This window comes from Bombus pascuorum, chromosome 12 (genome assembly GCF_905332965.1).
Source record: "Bombus pascuorum chromosome 12, iyBomPasc1.1, whole genome shotgun sequence".
Lineage (NCBI taxonomy): Eukaryota > Metazoa > Arthropoda > Insecta > Hymenoptera > Apidae > Bombus > Bombus pascuorum.
In genome coordinates, this window is record NC_083499.1 from 2,508,088 (window position 1) to 2,525,925 (window position 17,838).

The 17,838-nt window shown below is 30.2% G+C and overlaps 5 protein-coding genes and 1 long non-coding RNA gene across 16 annotated transcripts; 3 read left to right on the plus strand and 3 right to left on the minus strand.

The window, feature by feature from the left end:
• Positions 1–2: 2 nt before the first annotated feature.
• Positions 3–1,568, minus strand: LOC132912484 (uncharacterized). Its single transcript, XM_060969931.1, has 3 exons — positions 1,433–1,568; positions 1,129–1,352; positions 3–877 (listed from the first exon to the last, which is right to left on the minus strand). Exons 1-3 carry the CDS (start codon positions 1,466–1,468, stop codon positions 136–138), a joined length of 1,002 nt encoding a protein of 333 aa, XP_060825914.1. The 5' UTR covers positions 1,469–1,568; the 3' UTR covers positions 3–135.
• LOC132912485 (uncharacterized) lies at positions 544–3,435 on the plus strand. Of its 6 annotated transcripts, none has more exons than XM_060969937.1 (6): positions 544–664; positions 2,189–2,297; positions 2,384–2,443; positions 2,515–2,716; positions 2,783–2,889; positions 2,956–3,435. In XM_060969937.1, exons 2-6 carry the CDS (start codon positions 2,226–2,228, stop codon positions 3,217–3,219), a joined length of 705 nt encoding a protein of 234 aa, XP_060825920.1. In that variant the 5' UTR covers positions 544–664; positions 2,189–2,225; the 3' UTR covers positions 3,220–3,435. The 6 variants fall into 6 exon arrangements, with proteins under 6 accessions (XP_060825920.1, XP_060825916.1, XP_060825915.1 ...); XM_060969933.1 differs by lacking the exon at positions 544–664 and adding an exon at positions 1,555–1,629; XM_060969932.1 differs by lacking the exon at positions 544–664 and adding an exon at positions 1,567–1,659.
• Positions 3,410–6,472, minus strand: LOC132912480 (adipocyte plasma membrane-associated protein Hemomucin-like). Its single transcript, XM_060969921.1, has 4 exons — positions 6,331–6,472; positions 6,042–6,250; positions 5,525–5,810; positions 3,410–5,437 (listed from the first exon to the last, which is right to left on the minus strand). The coding sequence occupies exons 1-4, from the start codon at positions 6,438–6,440 to the stop codon at positions 4,330–4,332; spliced, it is 1,713 nt and encodes a 570-aa protein (XP_060825904.1). The 5' UTR covers positions 6,441–6,472; the 3' UTR covers positions 3,410–4,329.
• Positions 6,473–6,588: 116 nt separating this feature from the next.
• LOC132912490 (uncharacterized) lies at positions 6,589–8,081 on the plus strand. 2 transcript variants are annotated; one of them, XM_060969942.1, is made up of 4 exons: positions 6,589–6,703; positions 7,130–7,487; positions 7,558–7,676; positions 7,835–8,081. In XM_060969942.1, the coding sequence occupies exons 2-4, from the start codon at positions 7,484–7,486 to the stop codon at positions 8,051–8,053; spliced, it is 342 nt and encodes a 113-aa protein (XP_060825925.1). In that variant the 5' UTR covers positions 6,589–6,703; positions 7,130–7,483; the 3' UTR covers positions 8,054–8,081. The 2 variants fall into 2 exon arrangements, with proteins under 2 accessions (XP_060825925.1, XP_060825924.1); XM_060969941.1 differs by having other exon boundaries at positions 6,681–6,810.
• LOC132912476 (myb-like protein D) lies at positions 8,070–12,666 on the minus strand. 5 transcript variants are annotated; one of them, XM_060969913.1, is made up of 7 exons: positions 12,530–12,665; positions 11,432–11,764; positions 11,230–11,360; positions 10,895–11,144; positions 10,717–10,832; positions 10,209–10,607; positions 8,070–9,764 (listed from the first exon to the last, which is right to left on the minus strand). In XM_060969913.1, exons 4-7 carry the CDS (start codon positions 11,038–11,040, stop codon positions 8,287–8,289), a joined length of 2,139 nt encoding a protein of 712 aa, XP_060825896.1. In that variant the 5' UTR covers positions 11,041–11,144; positions 11,230–11,360; positions 11,432–11,764; positions 12,530–12,665; the 3' UTR covers positions 8,070–8,286. The 5 variants fall into 5 exon arrangements, with proteins under 5 accessions (XP_060825896.1, XP_060825892.1, XP_060825894.1 ...); XM_060969909.1 differs by having other exon boundaries at positions 8,070–10,607; positions 12,530–12,666; XM_060969911.1 differs by having other exon boundaries at positions 8,070–10,607; positions 11,226–11,360; positions 12,530–12,666.
• Positions 12,667–12,673: 7 nt separating this feature from the next.
• LOC132912493 (uncharacterized) lies at positions 12,674–13,075 on the plus strand. Its single transcript, XR_009659218.1, has 2 exons — positions 12,674–12,709; positions 12,802–13,075. It is a non-coding gene; the product is annotated as an uncharacterized LOC132912493 (long non-coding RNA).
• Positions 13,076–17,838: the final 4,763 nt, after the last annotated feature.

Sequence of the window (17,838 nt, forward strand, 5' to 3'; positions counted from 1 at the left end):
TAAAATTATACATTATTATTACATTAACATGATGTCGAAAGTTATTATAGTAAGATTAAAAAATATTTATATTTATTATAAATATCATTCTGATTTTCATATATTTTATGTATTTCATGTCCATTTTAAAGATTTTTATCTTAACGTGTGCTTTTCTGATTGTAATTTTTTGTGCCTTTCTAGTAACTTTTTCGAATTTTCGTTAGTTAGTTGAACACTTGATGGCACATAACTATCATCAAATTTCATTGTCTTACTAGTAAAATCTGGATAATATTCCTCGATAGATGCTTTAATTCCCTTTGAATTGGGAATGTATTCTTCAGGATGTTTTAGAATGGTTGTACCACTAGGTTCATACGTTTCATAAGATACTTTTGATGAATCCATGGAATTTGGTACATATCGAACTACGTCCGCTACGCTCTTATTATCCGATACTATAGGAGAATATTCATTTGAAAATACTTGGATTTGTTCCAATGTACTCTTTCTACTTGGTATATAGTTCAAGTTCGTGCATGACTTTTTCGTCACAGGTGCGTTTGGTACATACTCCTCTAAGATATCATTTCCCAGATTGTCAACTGGTAGACATCTTTTAACTCTTTCGTTTTTTGTGTTAATCGATTCCTTCACTACTAAATCATTGTTTCCTGATTTTGTGAGTAAAGTATTCTTACTATCTTTTTGATGTATATGATTGGAAGTCTTCCTGACTGGCTTTTCTGTTATCTGATTCAAAATATCTTTTTTCTCTATTGTTACTTTGGGTAATTCCGATTTTTCTAATTTCTTCTTTGCTGGAGAAACATTTACTCTAATAGTAGGTAACGATGTAACATCTTTTATACTTTCTGATGGTTCAAATGTATATCTATAGTTTGTAAAAATATCTATGTAAATAACTAACAATAATTATATATCATGATGTAACCATTAATGTACATATTTTTTAAATTGTAATGTAATAGGTTAAAGGCAATATTTTTATATGTAATATTAAAAATTAATATAATTTTTATATAAATTACTTTATTTATATTTCATATAAATAAATATATGTGAAAAATAGCATAACTTAAGTAAAATTGAAATTAATATCGAACATAAAATGATTTTGCTTACGTGATTTCCAATTGTCGAGTAGATTTTTTACATTTGCATTTCTTAAAATTTTGAGGCGATCCTTCTGTTTGAACATTGCGCAAAATTGCTTTCTCCAAAATTTTATATAGTGCCACCCAATCCTCAAGATCAAGCCATTTATTAGTTGAAACCTTTTTCTCCTTAATTTTGATAGTCTTCTCTTGAACAGTAACAACAGCTGTAACTAAACAATCATTCGAAGCCTACGAACACAGCTTCTGTTTTACTTGTGCAGATGCAAGATCGTCTATTGACAGCTGTTAGCAGCTGTTAAATGAGATACCTTAATTACTTCCAAATATTGACCATCACGAAACATTTTTAAAATATATTGTAAATTATTAATAATTTGATTATTTTTTCGTGAGTTACTTGCTCTTATTGTTTCACGAGCTTTTCGTTTTCAATTTATTCAAGAAGTTCTATCGATAATCTTTTTAATATAGCCGCTTGTCACCTTGGCTCCGGTATTATGTCAACGTAATGCACCGACTCACACATGTCAGATATGTGAATATGAAAGTTAACTAAGATATTTGTGTAAAAAGAAGAAAAATTTCTCTTATAATTATTAACAGAATGCATAAATTCTTATACAGCATACAAAATTTATATATGAAAAATTGATAAAACCATATTGTATCATTTATTTAAAATAATTTTTATTTTATAAAGAAATATCACTTCGTCGAAATTTAATTTTGATACATACATAAATTATTTAAAGCGTTATTTCATGCATTAAATTAGGTTTAATTTCAATATTATTACTTGGTATAATATGAATTATTAATAATATATTTCTCATAGAAATATTAATCTTAATGGAACTAAATAATACGTAAATGTTTGTATCTTTTATGTTAATTTAAAATTTTATATACGTATCTGCGAAATTAAACATTTTCATATGAGAAATGTACGAACATTCGCTATTTTAAGCTTTTCATAGTCGAAGAATTTATGTAGAAATAACTGATGATTAAATATTTCATTAAATATATACGCAATAAAGTATTTTCATATAGACGTATTTCAGGTACCATACAACCTTCAAAGAAAAAATAAAAGCAATAATGTCAGAGAAAAAGCCAACTATTTTAGAAAGATTTATCATTTTTAGCGAAACAGATACCAAGACGTTGAAGGTATGTTCTAACCTACATTTTATTTTACACACAAACATTATTTTTATGTATATAATATAATTATATTTATTGATTTTTAATTTCAGATATTCAGTTATGGAATTGCTAGTATGAGCTTAGTGATTGCACTCTATCGAATTAGACCTGTATGTATAATAAATACTAATAATGTTTCATTTATTTCTACGTTTTGTATCTTTTATTGTTGTATTTTTAGTTTGCTAAATTTAGAAAACCATCCAGCATACCATCTCGCTTTTTACAAAGAAAAGTTCAACTTCAAGGTACTGTGATACATATAGAACCTAGTTATGGTACACTTTTAATGGTTGATCACAAACCATTAATATCTTTGCCTCGACTAAGTAGTCCAACATATTTACCAATTAAAGTAGCTGGTCTTGATGTAACAGCTAATGGTAGGTAATAATGAATTAAACATCTGTAAATGTATTACTCTAATAAAATAAAAAATATACTTTTAGGTATTAGTTGGTTGCAAACAATTGTTAGTGGAAAAGAAATAACTTTCATACCTTTAACCACAGAAAAAGACTATGTAACTTGTATAGTATCTATAGAGCGAAATAAGGTAAATAGGAATTGTTAAGCTTGCTCTTTTTTTCAGTTCACCAATTCACAATATTAAATTTTATAGGAACAAATAAAAATTGGTGAAGAATTAGCAAAACTTGGTTTTGCTATAGTAGCAAAAGATTCTCCAAAGACATTAATACAAGATAAAGACATCGTAAGCTATCATAAGTGTTTATTGAAAGCACAGAAATGGGCACAAAATAAAAGAAATGGACACTGGCATTTTGTTCAAAATCCTACGATTTTATGGCGAATCCAACAGAATTTAAATAATAAATTGAAATCAATACTGCCTACTTTTATAGCACAACAACTTAATATTTAACTACAGGTTTTTAATTCTTCTAATTCTATAAATCTTAATTTTAAAAAAGCTGATATACGTTTTTGTAATATATTAAAAATATTTATAGTAATAGTAAACATAGTAGTCTTAAATATGTACTTAAAGGTTTCAAATTTTAAGCTTGTTCCTGGAGAAGCAATAACCGAAATCATAGAAGTAAAAGACAATATTTAAAAAAGCAAACATTTATTTTTATATCAGTTATACAACCTTACCAAATTCTATATAAAATTAAGAACATTGTTTAACACCATTTATGTCCAAAATTAATCTGCATATATAATACCCAGTTAAAGACAAATATATATCTGCAAACATTTTGCATCAGTAATGCATTATTGTTATTTTCAAACATATATTGTGTATAATATGTATTATACTCGAAGTAGAAAAATATCCTAGATTACATACAAAAATAGAAATTAAAAATTTAATGGAAGATTCACACATGATATCTTTATAATCACAGAAAACATTTTAATTAAATGTGTAATTTATAAGCAAATGTGATCTCTAATATAAATTATTTTATTTATAGAACAATTATTTTAATAGTTTTATTATACAATTTGTTCTGGAATGTTAATTCATATCAAAACAATATAACTGCCTATAACAAAATGGATTCTCTTTTCTTTTTATTTGGACCTTATCTTCATTATGCAGTTAAATAAAATCAGAATTTACAAAATGCATACATACACATACATATATATACATCAGTATATATGTATGTGTTTATATTAAATATTATATTAGTATATATATCATAATATGGAATGTTTTACAGAAACAACACCATTCCTAATCTTATATACAGATCTGACATATGAAAACTAATATATAATAAAATAAAAGAATTCTTTAAATATCACCTTTTTTGGAACATTGTTTAGAAAGTATAAGTAAAAGCTAAATCCTACACCGGTAAAAGAATGAAATGTGTATGAAATATATACGTTATAATTTCATAAAACCTAACAATTAAATCGATATGTTTGGAATATGTAGAACTTTTAACATGGAATAGAATAATACAATGAGTATTAATTTAAATTTGGACTGATGTTTCAACTTGTACACATTGGTTTATTTTTTAGTAGAATCTTCATTTTTTTTCATAGGTTTGGATTTTGCAGTCTGAGTTTCATGATCATTTTTTTTGACAGAATCTTCAGATTTTGTTTTTATTCTTGCTTCATTGCTTTGTTGTGATGTTTCAGGTTTAACTTGTGAATTGGATTTATCTTTCTTAATTTCCTTTGAATATTTTTCAGATGCTTTGGGTGATGATGTTGTTGGTTTTGGAGTGGTAGTGGAACTGGTGGTAGTAGGTTGTGATGTTGTAGACTTCTGTATGGTCTCCTTTGGTCTTGTTGCATCTGAATTTGGTTTTTGTGTTGTTTGTGCTTTAACAGTTGATTTCGGAGGTAGTTTTGTAGTTGCTTCTTTTTTAACAGTTGATTTTGTCGATTTTGCCTCTACTTTAATATTTGGTGTAGCTGAAACTGTTAAAAGCGGTTCTTCCTGTTTTTGCTCCTTCTTAGCTGAAGGTTTCGTATTAAGTGCTAAATCTGGGAATGCTTGCTTCAATGGGACCCTCATAATATATTCCTTCCAAGGAGAACCAAACCATAAATATCCATTATGTATATAAGCGCTAGAAATTTCAGTAATATCTGTATCTTCTGAGTATAAAACATTCAAAATTTTTCCTGTTTTATCCATCCTAAGTATTATTGAATCACTCTTTAATAATATATTTCTTGAAAGTTCAAATGAACCTACTGTATATAAAACTCTTTCCGAATAGTAATTTGGATAAATATCTTGCAATAATTTAAATGGAGCTTCTATTGAATAAAGTAGTCTTGATAACATTTTCCGTATATGTGGATGTGGTATCAGAGATTGAGCTAAAAGAGGATGTTCAGGATCTACAGTAAAAATAAAAGTTACTAGAAAGCCTCCTTGCCCATCACTATGTACATTGTCAGGTAGACCAGGTAAACCTTCTGCAAAGATTTCTTTTTGTCCAGCTTTTGAACCTTTTATATTATATTTAATAATGCACGAATTAAGACTACTTAGTACAATCAGAAAGCTTTCATCATCACTTAGTAAGACACCATTTGCAAATCCTATATTTTTTACTAATACTTCATTTTTTTTTGTTGCGGCATTATATCGAATAAGCCTAAATAAAGAAGTATTTACATATAAATATAAATATTACACTTATTAAATACAAAACTAAACTATATTAACTAAATTTGAAACTTACCTTCCTGACGGATTAGCTAAGAATGCATAGGTTGAATCATGAAGTGGAAAATCTATAGATGAATCTGTCCAATAAATATCTCCATTTTTTGCAATATCTAATGAATTGACCACTCTTGGAATCTTTCCATCAATAGGTTCAGAACTGTTGATTATATTTATGTACTGTCGTGTATTAACATTTACTTTGAAAATACCATAGTAACTATCAGCAACAAACAGTTCTCCCTTATCATTAAATTTTAGACCCAAAGGTCTACCACATTTTTGTTCTTGCCACAACCCATCTGTAAGTACCACTTTTACTCAAGATATACATTTACTTAAACATTTCAGTAATTTTGTTAATTTTTTTAAATAAAATCTAGTTTTATTATCTGAGTATGTTTGTATTTAAACTATTAAATTTGTTATCTTTGTGAAAGCAATATGTAGAAGAATTCCAAAGAAAAAATAATAATAAATATTTAATGTAAATAAATTAATATAAATATTTTCTAATAATTATTACAACATACCACACTTTTGTCCAAACTTTACAATAGGCTTAATTCGATTTTCTTCAATTTGCACAACATAACCACCACGTATACCAGTATATATTTCTCCATTAAACGATGCAAAAGCTTCTGGACCTTTGATTTTTCCAGAGAATAATATTTCAGGATCTTGTAGTCGAATCCTTGTTACAGATTTTAGTGTTTGTAAATCCCAAGGAAGTTTCATACTGAAATATTTATAGTAAAAAATCATAATTATTTGTTTTACCTATTTGACAATTAAATTATAATAAAATAAATACCATACCTATATTCGGAATATTCTGCTTCTGGGGGTATACCTGGTAAAAAGGTAATGACAGCTAAGAAGAAACTAACATATATTATTACGGTACCGATTGACTTTAAGTACCCCATTATTTAAACAATCGGCTATGAATATTTTAAAGATATGATATATTCTACGAGCAACTTTAAAAACACTAAGAGGCTCTTTTAATGTTCCTTCATCGTAACATCTATTGCACTGAGAAAAAAGAATTACTACTTTTACGTTTTATGTGTTTCTTGCCACTGCAAATAACGGCATTCACAATTTTAATGGCGGTATGTACCCCAAATTATGTATCTTTGCCAATGTCAGCAAAAGTTGGATCAAATAAATGCCACGCGGACGGAAGGTGGTAATAACAATTTCCGTTGACCTGAAGATTTTATTTATACTGACAACTCAGCAAAATTTTAAATAGTTATTTATATCTCTTACTTATCATCAATTGATTAAATGGTTAACCTTTGATTTAAATATTTTCTTATGAACTAATTTTAACTTTCGAATGACACAATAATTATAATTTTAATTATTAATTATTCGAATGAATTATATTTATATCATTGATAATATTGTATCAATAACTATTATATATTAAGAAAAGTATATAATATTCGACTCATTTACAACAAACAGTAGCATTTTTATTCACATCTAAATGGAAATCTTTATATCTTTCTTATAGTACAATGAATTTCTCTAACATATAATGCTTATTATAATTCATTAAAATTATTATATACGTAAAAGTGATATTAAATAAATGTTTATCTAGGTTAGATCAAAACAAGATTGATGTCAGTTTAAAAGAAAGAAAACAAAAACGTTAGATCAAATATAAGTATTTCATTCAGGTGATCTTTTATATATTAAAAAGTATCATATAAATAAAACTATTATTATGTAAAAAAGAGTTATAAATTGAGAACGGAGCAAATTGATTTGAACATTTCCGTTTAAATTTCTTGTAGTATTATTTGCTACTTGATGGCGTTGAAGATATTAATACAGACAAGTTCGTTTATTATCGCTCATTTTTATTTTTAAATTAATACTAGAGAGGAAATTTTCTTTCTGTTAATATAACATCATTTTTAATTGAGATACTACAGTCTAAACGTTATCAATAATGGGTAAGTGCAAGGAACTTGAACAAGGTTAAAACAAGCAAGAATTGTTTATCTCCTTATCTTTATCTTTTAGACGACGTCGAACAGCAGTGCGAAGACGCACTTTTTGAATTATGTGATGCTCGAGAACGGTATCCGTCACGATGTGCCGACGAACTTCAAAAATCTATCAAATTAAAAAATGAGATAAATGTAATAAATATTTATAATGGATTCTATATCTTAAATATATCTATATAATGAATTTATTTGTTATATTTATTTTTTTTTACTTGAAATAATGACTTAAGTTTTACGTGCTTTAAAATTAAAAAAAATTATTGCAACTATAAACACATTATATTTTGCAGATGCTGAAGGTGTTTAAAAGATCAACTGCAACAAATGAACCATTTATTTTGAGTCAAAATAAATATCTGAATCTTGATTTTAATAAAAATGAAATGTGCCTTGACCATTTAGATTTTAAATTACAAGATGTTGTAAACAAGTTGAATAATTTAAAAGCTGTCATGGATCAAATTGAACGAGAAAAGACATGTTGGGTCAACAAGTTATTGGAAAGCTAAAATAAATCATTCTAGATAGTGTCATATATATTTATTTGCAATTTAGTCATTGAATAAAATACGTGTACAAAAAATCCTATTTTTATTACTACTAAATGTATAAATTAAGTGATAGATAAATATGAAAGTTTTGTGTTCTAAATATAACAATACTAAATCTATAAATTAACTTGTTGATAAATATGAAAATTTGACATATTTCTACTGTTGAAGATAAATTTTTTATTATTAAACTATGAATATTTATTTACACTTATACGTGTTACAACAACCTTGGCTCCTCTTGTAATATCTTGAAAAAATTTGGCCATTTGTATGTGCATTTCACCATTGTTAGCATAATTCAACGATTTTCTTCTTGACCTAAGGCGTTTTTGATTTGCTAGAGTTTTTTCTTTCTGCAAATGTGAAAACTGTTTATAAAATTCTTGTGTAACATCTTTTATTTTATTTGATGACAATCTTGTTTTGTCAATATAATTATTCTGGTTTTGTGATTTCTCTTCTTTTAACTCCGTGATGTTCTTGGAACTGTTGGAACATTTTTCTTCTGTTTTTAATATTGAGGATGATATGCTTTCATTATATGTTTTTCTACTATCTTGTACAAATTTTTCATGATCTTTTGATGATGTCTGTGTATGATTATTTAAAATTTGATTTTTTAATTGTGTATTGGAAATACTACTTGCATTTTGACCTGGTTGTGTCTCGTGAATCTCAATATTATCTTTGTTTATTTTAATTTTATCATTTAAGGAATTATGTTTTATTGATAATTTATTTTTAAGTATTTTCTGTAAGGGCAAAGGTATTTCATTTAGACTAATAATTTGATTTGAGATAATTACTGGAACATTTGATTTGTACTTGTTTGTATCATTAAATTTAGTTTCACATACTGCATTATTATGCAATTTTTGTGCTTCGTTTATTTGAGAATCAATAGATACTGAATTTGAACAATCACTTTTTGTGCATCTTTTGGGATGTAAATTATTATTAAAATAAGATTTGAGTTTATTCTTATCTATTTCAAATTTTATTGACTCTTCAATATTAACGTCATCCATTAATAAATCTTTATTTGGTATAAAGTTTAATTTATCTTTAGACTTATTTGCCTTAAGAGATAATGTAGATAATTTAAATATTTCATCTTGTAATGCTTCTGGTATTATATCTTCTTCTTCTTCTTCATACTTAAAATTTTTATATTTTATAAATTTCGCATCCTCTTCATCTTTAGAATTATCATATATTTCGGAATAGCGACGTTTATTTGTAATATCTAAATTATCATTATTTGAATAACTAGTACTAGCTGAAATAGAATTATTAAAAGGATACAATTGCGTGTGTTTTAACTCAATTGTACTATTTTGTTCTTTAATTTTACTATTTGCTAAAGGATATTTTACATTGTTAAATAAGTGTTTTCTCGTAGACTGATTCGTCAAAGTAGGTTTCTGACTAACTATATTTTGATATTTATCTCCAGGTTCATTTCCTTTTGGTAATTCAATCATTGTTATTAAGTTTTCCAAGCCAAGTAAACTAGAATTTCGTAAACACTTTTCACCTTCCTTTGTCTCAATTTTTTCAGAATTTTCCAATACTTCATCTACCTCCAACTTAGTTTTTTGTTCTATAACTGCTACAGTATCTTGGTCTTGACGAATTGTAAACATTAATCCTTCCATTACTAAATCTGTAATATCAGAGGATCGTGGTACATTATGTAATACATAGTTCTTTTTCTTAGGACAAGATAAATCTTGTATTTTGGTAATATCTGAATGTGCTTCTATATGGTTTGTAATATCTTTTGCATTCAATTCTAACATATTCTGCTTTGTAGCTTCTATTTCTTTTTCTATCAAGTACTGATATGGCAAATTAACAGAATCTGTATTTATATCATCAACAACGCTACTATCATTTAACATTTTACTATTATTTGATACAGAATTATTTTTGTCTTTTCTAATATTACAGTTATTGATTTTTATCTTATCATCCGATAATTGATGTTTAATATTACTATCTTCTAAATAGTTAACGTTACTTTCTTTCATTTTATCATTTAGTTTTATACTATGTTTAGGTGACATATTTAAATGTTTACAGAATTTTTTTGTATCTTCACTGTTACCTGTTTGTTTTACTGTTTCTTCATTTAATAATAACTTTTTTAAATTAGTATTTCCTATATTATTATTTGCTTGAATGTTTTTATTTTCATATGCTAAAATTTCTTGCGTATTATCACATTGCGCATCTGTGTTTGAAGAATCATCTTTAGAAGAATTCTTTAAACATTTTTTACTTTCTTTCTCATTTTTATTTTCACATTCATATGTATCATTTGAACTTTCATTCTGATAGATTAAAGAACGATCAGAAGAAATTATATTTTCTGAATTCTGTTCTCTTCTTAAAGAATCAATGGGTGTTATAGTTAATATAAATGCACAAGAAAATGCTACAACTGATCGTTCTCTAAACTTCATTAATGCAAACATTTTATCTTGTCTAGTCCATGGTGTATGTTCTATGTATTATGAATTATAGTTAAGAAAATTTTAATAATAAGTTCAAAAAACTTAATATTAGTGACAAGTTAAAAATTATATTTATCTTGCACATCGAGAAAAGGATACCGAAAGTAACTAAAAGATGACTTGTACCAAATTGTTGTTTCTGAGAAGGTGGATTTTTGATAATCTTTCTAATAACTTTCATTAATTCTTTTCCATAATTAAATTGTTTTATATTTCTGCAAATGTACAAATTAGAAATCTATTTTCTTACTAATGCTTTACTATTAGCAATATTTACCTATTTGTGCGGTGATACCTAAAAATAAATTTGTATATGTTGGTCTTATGACACAGCCAGTATGAGCCAGGCACTGTTAAAGTTAGATTTTCCTCTTTTTGGGTCCAATCAATCCAGCTAGTTTTTCGTAGATATATTCCAGGCATTTTCTTTCAGGTATTAAATTTTGAAATAAAGGGACTAATTTTATCGAATCTTTTCCACCAAGTGAATCTCTTATTATAATTGTAAGATAATACAATACTTTTTGCTGAAACACCATATATTCATTTATTTAAATAACATATTTTTATAAATTATTTTACTATATCATATTATGAATTTTTAATACCAACTCCTGTTATAACTTCATTAATAAATATATCCACCACTATATCCCAGGGAATAAATTCACAAGAACTAGGACCATGAAATATTCTTTTACCTTCAGTATATATACCAACAAATTCTATCACTGTTAGTGTATCTGTAAATAAAATATTGAAATTAACATAATGAAAATTAAGTGTTTATAGTAATTATAATTAGTTAACAGACCTTTATTTACAGAAGCAACAAAACAGATGAGTTGTAGTATCAATACTAATACACATGCAAGAAAGGGTACGAAGATATTAAATGTCTTCCATAAAACTACTGTTACAAATAACAAAAGGAGAGTTTTATTCACATTCAACTGTATGTTCTTATATAAAACAAATTTCATTACATTTCTAGCCTTTGTACTTTTATCAATGAGCTTTAATTTACTTCCATTTACAGTTCGAAAAAACATTTCAGTTGAAGACGCATCTTTAGGGAATATGGGCGACATTAATGAGAATTTGTTGTTTTATTATCAATACCAGAAACTTGATCGATGAACTTTTTCTAGATAAAAGAAAGAATATTTAAGTTATAATACCTCATAAACATTAAGTACATATTAATGAAAAATTCTTCATGATAAAAACATTACAATATAAGTGTAGGTCTGTACTAAAAGTGTTAGAAATATATAACTTAGTTCTTTATGTTTATAAATAAAAATTATATACATATAATAACTAATACAAATTTATCTACATAACCTCTATATGAGAATATGTAAAAATATATTTTATTACATCTTGTACACACTTAATTGAAATAATAAAAGGAAAAAATTAAAATCTTTATTATAATCAAAAAACAACTGCTATGTAAATGAACTTATGCTTGATTAAAGTCAAAACTGACAGTTAGAAATAAACAGTTGGGAAGTTAATACAATATATAATGTAGATTTTATTTTTACAAACACATTTATGTACATAAATCTAATTTTATATTTTACTTTCAAGAAAAAAAAATAGCAATAGAAATATTCAAAACCCTGATTGGTAAGTAATAAAATATAGCAAATGTATTATATAAATATAATCAACTATATATGTAGTTAGTGGAAATTCATCTAGTTAAAACTTAAGAATATATATATACATTAGAAATCAGTATTAAAAATCAGTAACTTACATATTGGATTAATACTCTCTTACGGAAATATTTATTCTCATTCTACGAAAGAATTTATTACAAAAGGAAAATTTTCTTTTTTGACATTCAAATGACAAGTAATTTTCTTTGAATGTATACATGTACACATGTTGTACTTACGCATGTAGCAGCAGAGATGAGTCGGGAGATCAGCGATGCAATTCATGCAATGTTAAAAAGTCAGCCAAAAAATGTACACTAAAAATAAGAGCAACGGCCGAACTATACACACATTTCTCCTCCACTGCTCTTGAAGGGAGAAACATACGATAAGAAGCGCGGTGTAGAAACTAGTGATGGGTAAGGCCGAAAAAACATAAAAATTGCTTAAAAGTTTAACTGAAGATTACAAATAAATTGTTTTCTTTTTTATTGATTACAAAAATATTAAGATACAGCTTTGCAGAACAGGAGACGTTGCCATGCCAGAGATTGTTGAGGTTATGAGTGTTTAGTAAATTAATGATTGAGGATTGACCGAGGGATTCTAAGTTCCTGTTATGTTCCAAAACGATGAAGAATATCGATAAGACTTCGAAAGCGTGTGAAAAACAGAGAAATGATTATGGTTCTCGATTTTCTTTTTAAAGATGCAAAATGCATCGAGAAGCAAATGGAAAAATATTTCTCCCTATCTAACGATAATATAATTCTTTGCCCTTCGTATATATTATTATCGTATATATATTATCGTATATATATCACCTTAAAGCAATATCTATCTATTCTGAACATATGTTTACATACACGTTGCCGTTGCTGGAGTCTTCCTAGTGCGAAGGGTTAATATAGTTCTTGCTCGAGACTTCTGTATCTAAATTGTGTTTTCATGGCGTAAAATATCGATGTTTTATTGGTATTGTAAAATAGTTTTAATAGAAAATCATACAACACACCAATAATGAAGGATAAGTATTGAATTAGTATAATATATTAAAGGAAACTAAGGTTGCTCTTAAGGAAGAAATGCGAAAGAGATGTTACCACTGTTTATATGCGACTGTTATTATATTTCATAATTTCAATATTTATAAATACTATATTAGACACGAGTTCTACTACACGATATAACTTAATGTTGTCTGAAAACGATGAGAAACGACGAAGCAATCTATCGTTTTGCCTCTTCAATGACCGTAAAACACTTCTTGCTAGTCTAACCACCATTAAGAACAAATACTGTCTCTTGAATTTACGGAAACTAATTTAACTTCCTGCTCCACCGTCAACATATTCTCTTACAGCAATTGTACACATCAATTAACTAATCTCATAACAAAATTTTATTACCATAGATATACCAAAATATAAACACTAGTCCTAACTAACTACGATATAACTAAAATTACTCACTGAACGCAAAAAAGACAATACTCTCCAACTATAGAATTAGACACTATGAATACTAATTCAGTGGATGAAATAATTTTCTGCTTGAATTCCCATTTACGTAACTAAGTATTTACAAAAATACAAATTCTCATAAAAAAAACTGCAGTCCATCCATACATACAACAAGTATTACAGACCGTGATAAGATTGCGACCTGGAGAAAAGACAAATCGTAAGGTATTCTTACTAAACCAAGTCCGTTACATGACTCCCGTGCAACTTGAAACCGAAATAAACATTACATTATTGTCGTCATACTATACGACAAATACCTAGAAAATTCAACATCACAAAACCACCCTAAATTTTCCACCTCTCAGATCCAACGTAACCATCATCCTCAAGTCATCCAAAAGTCAGGCTTCTTAATTACCTACGTAATGAAGGTTCCAGGCAAAAAAGCTTGTCGTCAATCTTCACCCCATGGGACATAATTGAGTTCTCCCGCGCCTCCCAACCTCGAAGGGACTCTTTTATGAAGGTAGATAAGGGACGACGAAGAAGTGTAAGCTCGTCACTGTCCTTCCAATGAATTCACGGTTCCACGGATGAATATACGAGAGGATGAATCGTGGCCACGGGAGGACGAGCAGCCGGCGAGGAGGCTCCAAGAGGTGGTTGGAAAAAGAACAGAGGGGGGTAAAGGGACCAACGCCCCTAGCCACGTTGAGTGCACTCGTTCCCGTCCGATCACGAAAGTTAAGCAACGTTGGGCACGGATAGGGCCCAGGGATGGGTGCCGCTTTGGAACTCCGTGTGGTGTTGGTGTTTTCAGGCGCTGCTACGGAGCCGGTCGGACTACGAGGCAGCCCGGGACTTCTGCGGGCGGATCATGCTCGCGAAGAGGCGGGCAGCAGCCCGGGACTTCTGCGGGTGAATCATGCTCGCGAAGAGGCGGAGCGGCTGGGGGTCCGAGCCGGCCACCCGGCAAGAGAATACGACGCGAGAAAAAGCAGCAGACGCAACGGGGAGAGGCCGCCATCTCCCCCAACGGAGCCGGCAAAAAAGATGACGATGACCCCGGGGTTGGCTGCCCCGGGAGTCACAAACGAAGCATCCCCTCCGCACTAGGAGGGGAAGACGCTGAGAGGAGGGCTTACAGGAGACTTTCAACCGTGATACCCCTGGGCCCTCTTCCCTGTGCGTACGAGCAGCCACGTGGTGGTTTTAGTCGGTAAGAGTCCGACACTACCCGACTCCCATTGGGAGAAGGGTGTCCATGAGGATTTCCCCACGTTAAAAAAAAAAAAAAAAAAAAAGAGGGGGGTAAAGGGGCTCTTATGTTACCTTCGGTGCGGCCAGGTGTGGGGTTACCTCCGACCTCATCTTCCTCCGTGCCTCCGAGAGTTTTCCACCATCGACATCGGCCGTCTGTATGTCTGTACTTACGTACGTCTACCATCCGTCCTGTCACCTTACTTTCGCACATGTCTCGCTTTTTCGTCGCCTTCGATCGCCCCTCTACACGTTACATCCGTTATACATCGTAGATATACGTGTACACGTCGTGGATTCGGGGATGAACATTGTTGCAAAGTAACGAGACGAGATGAAAGTTGAGGAAAGTTTTGGTTTGGACAGGACGCGTTGTGCGAGTTTAAAGTTGTGGAACGGAGGTTGGTTCGTGGGTAGTGCGGATGAACGAAGAGGGAGGTTGATTTGTTAATTACTATGATAGTTAGCGATACTTCTTTGGATGCGAGTACGGAGGGTTGTTTGTTTCGAAATGTACAAATTTAAAGATCATGCAGCGTAGATTAGCTCGCGGAGGTTCGCAAACGATTGGGTTAAAAGGAGAAGTTCTATTATCGTTCGCGGTGATCAATGATAGTGCTTTTTCGATGGTAAGAATGGAAGTTGAGGAAGATTTTGGTGTGGTAAAGTTTGGCGTAGAAGTTTGAAACGAGTGTAGAACGATTTGTGGGTAGTTTGGTTGCGAAGGAAGAAAGTTTGATTTATTATTCTCTGTGGTATTATTATGAATTACTATTATTAATGACATACTTCTATGGTAGGTAGAATAGAGATTGTATATCACGAATCATGAATTAATTATAATCTGTTACGAGAATAAGAACTAAAGAAAGCTTCCACTTAAGCGTCTGAAAGATCGATATAAAAATTCCAAGATACTAAAATATGATTCCTGTTTGTGAAATTTCATAAACATCTTGTTGCAACTTAAGAGATATCGTGGTGGATAAAAACAGCGAAATTTTTACTTCCATCCAGCGCGGTAATTAAAACTTTCGCATGCGGAAAAACCTTTAAGTAAGAAGAGAAGCCGTTTCGGGAAAGAAGAATAGAAAACTTGAAGGTATTCCAGCGTTGTTCCAGTAGTTTACTTCGCGCGAGTAAGTGTATTTCTATACACATGAAGCGAAGAAGAAACGGAACAGATATGAAGTATCGGTGAAATGATTCTTGACTTATCGACCGATAGTCCGTCGGCCCCTTGTAATTACTTCGGTGGATAATTAAAACGGTCCCTCAACGCACCCCGGCCACGTTTTGTACTCCTGGTATCGCAGGTAAAGTGTGTATAACCGATACTGGCATCGAGAGGTGTTCGTAGCGGGAAGTACCATGATCGAAAGCCACCACTTTTCTGTTGCCTCTAAATATCATCCCCTAAATACCCCGCACCCTTCAATAAACAACCACAAAACAACCTAGATAACTAACGATACTTTCCGCTGCATTGCAACCAACTAATTGGGCAACTTTTATTTGAAAATGATAATCAAAATGATTACGTTTGGACAAAGTGATTATTTGAACGTGATTTTTGCTATTCCTATAAACTTGTTATTTTTAACGAAGGAGAGTCTAAAAAGAATTTCATTTATATGTAGGAGAACAAGATCATGATTGTTGCGAATTCTCCATTAAAGAGCAACCGGTCAGATCATACCGATCGATCGATATCGCGTACCTCGAATGAATTAACGCTCATGGTGGAGGAGGTTTAATAGATCGAGTGTTAGTGCAATCTAGCACTTTATTTACACTTGTTGTATAAAAGTAACGTTTAATGTTATGAACACGGCGGTGGTAGGATCTTGTTAGAAGTGAAGTATTTCACCCGCACGGTACGAATGTTGATGAACTGTCCTCCTACGTTGCTGATTCTCCCTACCAGCCGTTGGGTTTCATCTGTCCATCATGCCTTCCGGCTGGTCCTTTCCCGGGGTTTTTTACCTGACCTCGGAGTCATTAGGTTTACAGCTCGGGGAGGACATGTAATTCGGAATTTCCTAAAGAAGGGATTGGGCCTGTCTGTGTTATAAACGGACGGCCACTCAAAATTCCGAACAATGATCATTATAAATAAACTAATTGTATGTTGATACAAGATACAAATGGTTTAGTAGGTGACCAATAGGTGGGTAACATCTGGAAGGAACCACAAACTGGCTGGTATAATAAAATCTAATATAGCGCGATAGAAAAGTTCCTGCAACTAGGACGAAAACAAAATGGAAACAAAGGAATGGATCACGAAATACAGTGTAGTAAAGGCATCTAGAACGGATCGCAAGTTGGAAGAATGTAATATGAGCGAGATCAAGTACTACAAATAATTTGGTATCTTAGTTTATTCCGGATTTTTCGGCTTAGAAATAGGATTTGGGTTTACATTTCTTTCTACACGTCCTACCATATTCTTCGCGTTTTCATACACATGCTCTGCATCGAAACTAATCTGCTTATTTTATTATTAACTGCTGTACTCTGGTCTTTTCAACTTTCTCTAAGCCTGTTCTTTGGTTTTATCTTATACAGATAGTTCGCTAATAAATAATAATAAAGGGAAAATAATATCGACAAAATGTGAACGTGTGGGTGTGCCATTTTTAAGTTACATAGCGTAGGTACTTAAACAATATTTTGTATAAAATGTTGCTATTATCTGGTGTAATTGATAAATTACTATTTTTAAATAGTAGAAATCTCCAAATATTCTAGTAGTATAGAATAGTGATAGTTATCTATATTGTAATCTTATATTCTGAAATCCTATTTTCATTGAAGCC